Raw genomic sequence first — 11,166 nt, 5'->3', positions numbered from 1 at the left:
TTATAACGGGAATTCGGTCGGGAGTATACACTGCGGGCGCAAGCACCTACTTTGCTTTAAAGTTGTAAGCTCTCTCTTTGCTAATACAATTTAAATAAGCGACATCTATTCGTTGAATGTTGAACTTGAATGTGAATTTAAATTTCTTTGAAATAAATGTCACTAAATCTATGTGTTCGATAATGTTATTTTTTCGAATTTTAAAATTATAAGCTGATCTTATTGAAAATTTATTCAATTTATTCAACAATCGGGATCTTGTGAATATTATTTTAATTAAGCGTAAGGACTTCAAGTAATTAAGCACATATGTACATTTCAAAATATAATTGAATTACATATATAAATTACTTATATATTAAGTACATAAAAAGTTCTGTAAAAATCGATAATTTGAAACATATTATTTGGAACATCCCTACCCAGAGAAGTGTCAAGTGTCAAATTATTTATTTATGAACAAACATGGCCGCATGGCTCGGTGACAGCGGCTCTTCAAATCTAGAAAATAATAACTATGTCAATAAAATAACAAATAACTTGAACCAACAAGTCTCAAGTGACCTAAACACAAATATACTTGAAAAAGTTTTCGAAACACATTCGGCGCGTTGTCTTAACGAAACGGCGGGAACTACCGTGACATTGGAAAACAAAATAATTCCCAAGGACAGTGTAAAAGATAAATTAACCGCAACAAAAATGTAAGTGATAGTGTAATGAATCTTTCAAACACATTATATGTGAATTCCGTTTTTAAACGTTCATTTCTTTACACGATTTCGGGATAATTCTATAGAGTGGCGGTGTATTATTTTGCTAGAAGTTTGAATCAGCTGTTTGTCAATATGGTTTTTTATCTCTTTCGCACTGTTCGAATTCAGCATAAGCGATCTTTATCCCACAATGACTTTTTTGGGCATTCTATTTTGGTACATTACCATCACGATGTGATGTGAATATACTGATTTTGTGTCGTCTTATGGGTTTAAGTATATTCTAATGTTATAAAACTAATGTTTGGAAGGTAAAATGCGTATATATTCCTTGGTAAAGCATTGGAACACAATAATGGCCTTGGTTTTGGCTTACTAACCAATACATTGTTGCTGCTAAGAACATTGTCATAATAAGAGCTGTTTGATTAAAAGAGGTTTGGAACATTCTTGCTTTAAATCCAAATATAACAAAAAAACATTTCAAATGCAATATATTTTCACACATAAACTTGAATCATTGCAGTCACAAACTATATAGTTTTTTCACTTCATAAGAGACTAAAACAAAACCACAACTTCCTAACACAATATCCTTTGCTTTTCTGTTATCTCATGATGTAAATATAATTGTTTTAAACTTTAATAAAACATTGCTAGCCACTGCATTACTATAATTTAGTGCAGGATAATTATTCAATTTAAATATAATAATGAGGGGAATAGAGATTTACATTCACAGTTTAACAATTAGAACTCCTTCCTATATGCTGTGCCAAAATGACTTGCAATTTGTTTGGCAAATAATATTAATTAAAAAATGCAAAGTAGAAATCACTTTACCTAAATCCTTTCTATCCAAATTAAATCTTCACAATTACTATAGCCTTTATATAAATTAAATAGAGTACATATAATAAATTCCACTCTCCACTTGTAGACAACATGAGCAATCAAGCCCAAGCATTGAAATACCAAAGACAACTATGGATAAAAACAAACGAAAGCCGGAGGATAATAGTGCGAGATATAAGTGTGAATATGAGGGCTGTGAGCGGACATACAGTACTGTTGGTAACTTGAGAACGCATATGAAGACACATAAAGGTAATTATTTATAACTAACTGCACTCCGCGGTTTCACCTCCGTAGCTCAGCTCCTGTTGGTCTTAGCGTGGTGATATATGGCCTATAGCCTTCCTCGATGAATGGGCTATCTAACACCAAAAGAATTTTTCAAATCGGACCAGTAGTTCCTGAGATTAACGTGTTCAAACAAACAAACAAACTCTTGAGCTGTATAATATAATAATTTATCATTTATAATACTATAAGTTATAATAATTTGATGTGATATTAGACACAAGAACTAGAAACACATGCTTAAAAATTTTGATTAAATATCAATCACTGTCTTAATATGTATTTTCAAATACATAGCTAGTAATTTTTTTTTTATTAATCTTTGATTACCTTGGATTACCTTTTGTAAGTATAAATATTCTTTAAAACTCCTACCATATATTTTAAAATTATATTAACAAAGAATTAAATTTATTTATCAAGCGTTATAATACTGAAATTACGCTACGGATTTTCATTTAGTTATTTGCTTAGAATTTAAATATTATTTTAATGTAGTCTTTAAACAAGCACAGATGCTCACTTCATTTGTTATTTTTTCGTTATTTTTAAGCTATTGCATAGCTTCTATCGCGGGCCATGAGCGCGGGGACCGAATCCAGAAATTCCGTAACGAAAAAACCTCACGCTCCCCACTCTGACAGGCGCGGAGGTGTGGCTTGAAGGCATAGCATGCAATAGCTTTACCGCAGCAGTCCCCAAGTGCCACACATCTTTTTTTATTATTATTAATAACTATTTAATGTTTTACAGGTGAATACAGGTTTATATGTCCAATGGCTCAGTGTAACAAGGCATTTCTCACGTCATACAGTTTAAAGATACACGTGCGGGCGCACACCAAAGATAAACCGTTTGCATGTGACATGGGGAACTGTAATAAGGCATTTAATACACTATACAGGTATGGAGACTTTATAAGACTTGATAGAGTAAAGGTCTTATATTTATTTGTTTGCATAATAGTAATAATTGAACTGACCTAATAATAGACCAGACCACTCTAATGTATTCATAATCCGTAGTCATAGATATTTCAACTTTTCTAAAGAATATAGAAAGTATTTTTCTGATAAACATATCATAAAATAGCACCAATTCAAAATAAACACCACGCACAATAATGTACTATGTTTTTAAAAAGTAAATTATTAGTTCCGAGTGTAGGTTTGAGCCATAAAATTTTGGTATTTCCTGCTGTATAATGTATGTATATTTGTGGAAAAGTATAATATATTATATTTAATTACATGAAGAAGTTTTAAGCTATTGCATAGCTTCTATCGCGGGCCTTGAGCGCGGGCACCGAATCCAGAAATTTAGTAACGAAAAACCTCACGCTCCCCACTCCGACGGGTGCGGAGGTGTGGCTTGAAGGCATAGCATGCAATAGCTTTACCGCGGCAGTCCCCGAGTGACGCACGTCTTTTTTTTTGTTTGCAGTGCTATGTTGAATCACAGATAGCTCAATAGTTATAGAATGTTACTCATAATTAGCTAAAAGAGAAAGCAGACTTTGTAGACTTATAAGTAATCAATATTGAATCACCTACTGAATTAAGGAAAATATAACTGAAAGGAACAAAAAATTAATAAGAAGTAATATTTTTCTAATTATTGTTAAAAAATGTGTATGTATGTTTATTTCGCATTTAATATGGTAGTGTGGACATACTACAATGTAGGACACGTAATTGAGAAATTATGAGATGTCCAGCAGTGGCAATAATATAGGGCATAGGTCCAAACTCCAAATTATTGTAAAAATTGTGTCACACAAGAGCATTGGTATTATATTAATACTAATTATAAGTGTCTTTGTTAATATGTTCGTATTTGCTAAGAACACAAGGATTTGAGGATAGTTTTAATATGCCTGTAAATAATCATTTGTTTATTACTCAAAAACTTCATTACAATAGAAAATAGTTTGTAGGCGTTTTCATGAAATGATTATTATTTCAACTCGCATAACAATTTGTATTGATCCCCTGTTTATTCAAGTTTTAGTTTCGCGTGTATAAATATGTATTCTGTATATACTGAACTGTTTATCTATCAAAATTCATCCAAATATGTACAACGGTTTAATCGTGAAACTTTCACATTCAAACGAATTTCCATATCATTCTTTAATCAACATAAAAAAAATCGATAGCAAATAATACTGTGACATAATGTAGTAAAAAGATCTATTTTATCAGCAACCTTGCACTTGGCCGCTTTAATCATTCATATAATTGCGAAACGCACAAAGAGTGAATTGTTTTCGTTTAAAATACATGAGTTTCTAAACAACATGCCTGTAATTTCGATTTATGACTCTCTGGATACCTGCCAATATCTATGAGCTTACGAGAATGTTTAATTGAGTATCGAATTTAATCCTTACCGCATGGACATAAAACTCCAATTTGGAAAGCAATAATTTAACTATTTCTAAACCACAGTTTTGCTACATAATAAATAAGCGGTCGTCGTATACATTTTTCCCTTAATCTATTTTTAGTTCCATTGATTATGTAATTTATTTTCTAAAGGTTTAGCTGTCAGGCAGGGTGTGAAATATTGTTGTGCGTTTTAAAATTAATGGTTAGCGGCGATATTGATATAATCAGTGTTTTCTGAATAACAGTTAATTAATAATTAAGATGTGAAAATAATAAATTAATTTTAAGTGACATTTTTGGTACCTATAGGTAGTAGATAATATATTATGTACCTATATTAGTAGCTTCATAGTTTCGACATACACCTACGTCGATAGTTATGCGAAAGTGGCAGACATAAAGACAGGCAAATTCATAACTCGAAGTTTTAGAAAAATAATATAATATTATTTTAGTTCTTATTGTATTGTATCGTATATGCCATGTCAATTTTACGAGGCCCCAGTCTAATGGGGACTCAATTTCATAACTTAATTATTTATTTGGGCATATAGGGATAGTGCATAAAAAAACTTAGGGGCCCCCCAACAAATGTTTGTGGGGCCCATGTAAACGCTACGCCACTGCCTATCTACCTATCCAAATCTAGACCAACTCAATGACGCAATAAACTTCTATGTCTTGTGTCTTCATTTAAATAAATACACCTGTTTGATGTTGAGCAGTACTCTGTACTTTGATTGACATCTGACAAATTGTCGATAAGAATATTCAACGGTAGACGCATAGTGCCAATGTAATGATCAAATTTTAGAAGGTATTTGGCACTGGTCCTGTATTGATATTTATCGGAGTTTCTATTTAAGTGACAAATATGCCAGATGTATTATGATACTCTTTTATAAAAGACAGGTCGTACAATTTTGAAACTAGCTTAAACTCGTAGCTTTACATGTATTTTTGATAGAGTATGAAAATGAAAAATTAATATCGATTAAGTAAATTGATTTTCTGGCTAAACATATAAGTAAATCTGTCTTATCTTGCAAAAAAGAAAACTCACTTAAATTAGTCTTTTGCATATCATACGAAAACATGATACACTATTAAAAGTTCCAACTATTATCCTGCTCTGGATAATAGTAAAGTGAAGTCCAATGTTCCCTAGTGGGGTAAAGGGCAGATGCATTATACATCTGTTTCACTGATCGATTTTATTTAGGGCCAAGTAGGTGATCAGCCTTCTGTGTCCTGCCAGACCGAGACATTTTTTTTTCTTCGTCTCCACCGGGAATCGAACCCAGGACCCCTCGGTTCTACGCACACGCGTCAACCACTGAACCAAGGAGGCGGTCGGCTCTGGATAAAAGAGCACTACTAAACTAGATATACTGTCCTAAATATACATTTCGTTAAGCATTTTAAGTTTAATGAAAATGGCGATCAAAACTTAGCTTAATATATGTACATTATAATTCATAATGAAGCTAATAAAAGGATACTAAATAACAAAGGAAATTTTCACTCTCTAATTACGATGGCATGCATTTTCCAGTTGCTATTATAGATCTAATCACACACAGCGATGGTCTCTAAGGTATTTGAGTTGCACTAAATGCAAATATATGAGACCGCTTCAGAATACTAAGGAGTTATATAAACACATAATACGCCTAGGGAATATAACGCAACCAAGGAAATAGTAATTTCATGTTATACAACGAATCCCTTTACTACTTGTATTACAGACAAAATACTTTTTTATTATACATGATATTTATGACTCACAAATTTATATATGTACATACTTACTACTGTCTTACTTCTTACTATTACAGTTTCAACGTTTTTTTTATGTCAGAGCAAGCAAAGGGGCAGATGGGCCACCTGATGTTAAGTGAACATCACCGCCCATAAACACTTGTAACAATAGAACCAGTTCTACAACGTCCAGACGTTTCTGGATATATTCTTACTTCTAAGCTTATCCTTCAGTTAATAGGAGAAATAATGAAAATATTAAAAAGCGTCAAGTAGGCTATCAATTAAATTTGATAATAATCTGGATTAGCAATAGTTAAGCTATTGCATAGCTTCTCTCGCGGGCCTTGAGCGCGGGGACCGAATCCAGAAATTCCGTATCGAAAAAACCTCACGCTCCCCACTCCACACGGAGGTGTGGCTTGAAGGCATAGCATGCAATAGCTTTACCGCGGCAGTCCCCGAGTGCCACACGTCTTTTTTTTATAACAAGCGACTGGAACTAGATTCCAGTCGATTGTCCTTTCAGCTTCCAGTCTACTATAATACTATGACTTCTAATTTGCCATACTCTATAGAGTATAGTCTATAGTAGCACATAAGCCAATTATGAGCGAAACCGCGGGCTAAAGCAAGCTAAATAATTCCAGGTTAAGGGCACACCAAAGACTGCACAGCGGAGACACATTTAATTGCAAGGCGGACAAATGCACGAAATTCTTTACGACCCTCAGCGATTTGAAGAAACACATACGAACACACACACAGGAGCGGCCTTATAAGTACGTGTAAATATTTTAATATATTATGTACAATACTTACAAAGAAACATATACATATACATGCAGTGTATTTATTATTTGGTACACTTTTTATTTTATAACATCAATAGGTTGACTATGGCACGGAAAAAATTACCAAAATTTGTGAACATTTGTAGGGTAAAACCAATAAACAAACTAAAGTTTAAATTATCGTTGTGATTATGTATGATACTGTAACGTTTTGATTTTATAATTTCTGCAATATGCATTAATTAATTGTCATAATATAATCGTTAATTTAGCTTGACACCGTTCCCTAACCTTTTAGAGAACTTAACAATTATATTTATTTATTATTTAAAATATTAACAGATGTCGAACAGAAGGATGCGGCAAGTCTTTCACGGCATCGCATCATTTGAAGGCACATGGACGAACGCATACTGTGAAACCAACCACGCCTACTTTCAAGCCGCTTTTACAGAAACAGGTGGGTAGTTATGAAAAAATAGTTTGTTATTTGTCGTATAAAATATGTCATTGGCCGTGCGGTGCAGAATTTAAGAAACTATTTGTAAGTTCTGAAAATATTTGGAAATTTGTACCATCAAAAATTCAATTCAACTCAATTTACATTTGTCATAATATTATAGTGTCTATTTTTAACCCTCACTCACATAAACTTTTACACAGTCTTAAATTAGGTATGTGTGACGTAGATAACCTATTATTTTCAGAGAATGTCAATTTTACTTGATTACCGCTATTTTGCCAATTTCATGCGATTACATTGTACGGTAAAATACATTATAACAAAAAAAAATGTGTGCATGTACGTGTACACACGTAAGAAGTGAAACTTCTTTATGACCTTATTTTTGAAAAAATAATTTTCTATATGCAACTTTATAGAAATACGTCGAATCACGCGTGGTAGGGATAAGAAAAAGATGACGCGTAACGGAAAAATGTCACGCGTAACGAAAAAATGTTACACTAAATTTTTTTCCAACCCCAATAAAGAAGTTTTACTTCAATAATATTTAAATTTTAACTGACTCCCACGTCTATTCCTTCCAGATCGACACAGAAGCGCCAACAGTTGAGGTAACAGAAAACGAGCTCACGAAACCACCACGAGCAATGAACTGGGACAGTCTGCTGGAATCCTTCGGCAGAATCACCACAGAATCTAATTCCACGGACAGCAGCTTGGAAGACATGACCAATCTCTCTAACAATAACGTAGACATTACCGAACTACTCTTCGACAACGCCACTAACAAATTTAACGACACTAACATTAATTACGACCTAACAAACATCGATCTACTCCCCTTCGATGATAAAGCCAAGAAGAATAATTGGGTCCCTGAAATACCTTTAAGTGATAAGTTGGAAATTAAACCGAAAGCAATGCAATTAGCACTTGCAAATGAAGTAGAGTTACAAGCGCCTTGGATTGACGTCACAGCGTTAGCGGCTTCAATACAAGAAACTCCAGTTAGCATTAAAGAAAAAACACCAGAAAACATATTCACTCTAGCGACATTCGTTCCTACACACATGCAAAGTTACATAGATCTTAATTCAGAAGCGCCAACAGCTAATTTAATATCTCAAAGCTCTTTCGATTTAGACACGCCGAACATACTAGATGTTAGCGATAAAGTGTTTAATGACAGCGAACTCGTGATCAATCTAGAACCAAAACTCAGTACTGAAATAGATTTCCTTAAAGACCCCGAACCTCTTAATGATGATAGAACATTAAACACACCGCCGCCATCGAAAGTCCAACACAATATTGAAATAAATCCATCCAATTCAGTTTTATTCAATACAGATTTTGCGCTAGAAGACACTTTGCTATTCGATAACGAACCTCCTTCTGACATGTACGTAGTAAGAACGGAAAACATATTCGGAAAACCAAAACGAAACGCGTTAGAACAATTAGCGGCAGATGCGGGCATTTGCTCTTGCGTCGAATGTAAATGCGATCCGAACAACGATTGCACGACTTGCGATAAAAAAGATCGTTGCGACGATAAATGTTCGTGCGTCGATTGTAAATGCGATCACGCGGAAATGAAGTGCGCGGTCGGATGCGGTAAAGCGACCGATACGAATCATAATACGTTCTTAGATTATCACAAACGGCATAATAATACGAATTTAGAAGAATTCGGAGTTTATACGCACGAGTGTGACGACCACACGCCTGCAAGTGTAGCGGACAGTTTAAAAAACTTAACCTGTTCATGCGATACAGATAAAACGTGCTGTAAATCGGATACTAAAAAGTCGTCGCGCGGAAATAAATCGTGTTGCGTGACGATATGTTTTAAAAAGGCCGACGCGTATAAACAGTTTTTGTCTAACAACGATTTGTTGTTCGCAATCCAGCCGCATAGTTTGACGACATTCTAATTTTTTTTGCTTTTTTGGAAAAAAATGCATTTATCAGGTACAAAGCATTCAGTATTCGCATAAACTCGCCTCGGTGCTGTTTTTGTAATTTGTTATATTTATTATTGTTATTCAAAAGTATTATGATGAATTAATACATATATTTATAACATATTTATATACAAAGATATATATGGAATTTATTTTATGTTTACTAATATTATTTAAGTTTTTTAATTTTTATAATTTAACCTAACTAAGTATAGTTACCGTCTTGTTACAAAACATGGACTAACTACAAACCGGGTCAAAATCGTATTAAAGCCATTATTAGCCACGGTCCAAGTAAAAGTGATATTACAAAACATGTTTTAGCGTTAAACCATAGATAAGAATAAGTTTAAACCTCTGTACTAAAGTTAAACCATGGCTCTATAGTCTGGGTTTAAACTAGGTTTATTTATGTTTTTGTAACAAGACGGATGATGTTCAATATCTATTTATATTCATGATTGATGATATATGTAAAGAAGATGTAGCAAATTATATTGAAATGATGATTTTGATTTACGATTGTTATAATAGTGCGTTAGTAATGAGATGATATTTTATAATATTAGGAACGAAACCAAAAATATATGAAACAGGGTTTCCTTTTTCTTGATATAAGAAGGATATGAGCTAAAAATGTATACTTGCCTAATATATAAATTTCTTTAGTTACCATATACCGATTTGTTTTTAATGTTATTTAAGAAATTATTCTTTAATGAATTTTACATAAGGTTTCGTACTTAAATTGGCTACAGTTAGGAAATTATAAAACTGTAATTGGTCGTAAATATAAATAATGTATTTGCTATTTATAAAGTCTTTCAACGACTTGTGTATTTTATGCATAATAATTTTAATTGAATAAAGTTTATTTGCCCGTTTAAATTTCAATCTAACTTGTGTAGTTCACGCTCAATAAATCTTAAATTTAAAACACGTGACCATTGTTTTTAATATTTGTTAAAGTCTATGAAACCTTGATATAAGTATTATATGTGGACACTATAGCAGAAAATTTATAAGTGAAGTTCAAGTGGATTGTAACAATATAATTTTAAAGAAAATAGTGATAATATATTGTATTGTATATGCCAAACGCACGTGCCATATTGTTTTATATAATTAATATAATTACATATACCTATTAATAATTTTATAACAGTTTTATACAAAAATTTTAATATTTTATTTCTAATTGATATACACTAACTAATATAATAAAAACAGTGCCTTATATGTTGTACTTAAGTGCCTTGTACAAAATGTTGAGTAATTCTATGAGATTTTATTAGATTTTAGATGTAAGAAAAAGCAATAACAATAATAATGCTGTAAAATTTCTAGTCCGAAAAATAAAGGCTTTTGAAAATAATTTATACTTATTTCATTTCAATAATCCTGATCAATCAAAGAGCTAAACGAGAATGAGAATAAATTAAAATTAAAATTTCAAAAATGTAATCTAATTGCCCGTATTTTTCAGTTTAATATTACGTGTAATATGTGCTTTATAAGTTTTAACCAAGGATTGAAAAATCAGCCCTAAAATGTAGGTATACTTTGACTTAATGAATATTAAGAGATATTTATTTTGGATACTATAGTAGAGCCATTTTAATAGGCAACATTTGACAGTTCAACAAAATTCAAGAACGTAACCTAGTAACGACGGCATAGAATAACATGATATTTCGTTTTGTTAGAACTGCACATTTGCTTAACTTTTTTCAATTACGACTACATATTTATAATAATAATGACCGATACAAATTATTTTAAGATTTCATTTTACTGATAAACCATTCTAAACATAATAAACAATTTCTGAATTGAAGAACTGACGTCACCATGGAACTATATATACTACGTATGGAACCCACACTCCCTAAGAAAAAGTAAAGTCAAAAAATTTGACCTTGAATCTTA

At 32.4% G+C, this 11,166-nt stretch overlaps 1 protein-coding gene across 3 annotated transcripts; it reads left to right on the top strand.

The window, feature by feature from the left end:
- Positions 1-465: 465 nt before the first annotated feature.
- Positions 466-10,612, top strand: MTF-1 (Metal response element-binding Transcription Factor-1). 3 transcript variants are annotated; one of them, XM_090107143.1, is made up of 6 exons: positions 466-704; positions 1,657-1,823; positions 2,613-2,763; positions 6,661-6,792; positions 7,147-7,264; positions 7,855-10,612. In XM_090107143.1, the coding sequence occupies exons 1-6, from the start codon at positions 466-468 to the stop codon at positions 9,205-9,207; spliced, it is 2,160 nt and encodes a 719-aa protein (XP_089963269.1). In that variant the 3' UTR covers positions 9,208-10,612. The 3 variants fall into 3 exon arrangements, with proteins under 3 accessions (XP_089963269.1, XP_089963270.1, XP_089963271.1); XM_090107145.1 differs by lacking the exon at positions 466-704 and adding an exon at positions 923-1,027; XM_090107144.1 differs by lacking the exon at positions 6,661-6,792.
- The last annotated feature ends 554 nt before the right edge of the window (positions 10,613-11,166 follow it).

This window comes from Colias eurytheme, chromosome 11, assembly GCF_061535395.1.
Source record: "Colias eurytheme isolate Ceu_HAF_F1 chromosome 11, ilColEury1 Martin Lab GWU primary, whole genome shotgun sequence".
NCBI lineage: Eukaryota > Metazoa > Arthropoda > Insecta > Lepidoptera > Pieridae > Colias > Colias eurytheme.
This window is presented reverse-complemented; position numbering and strand designations above follow the sequence as displayed.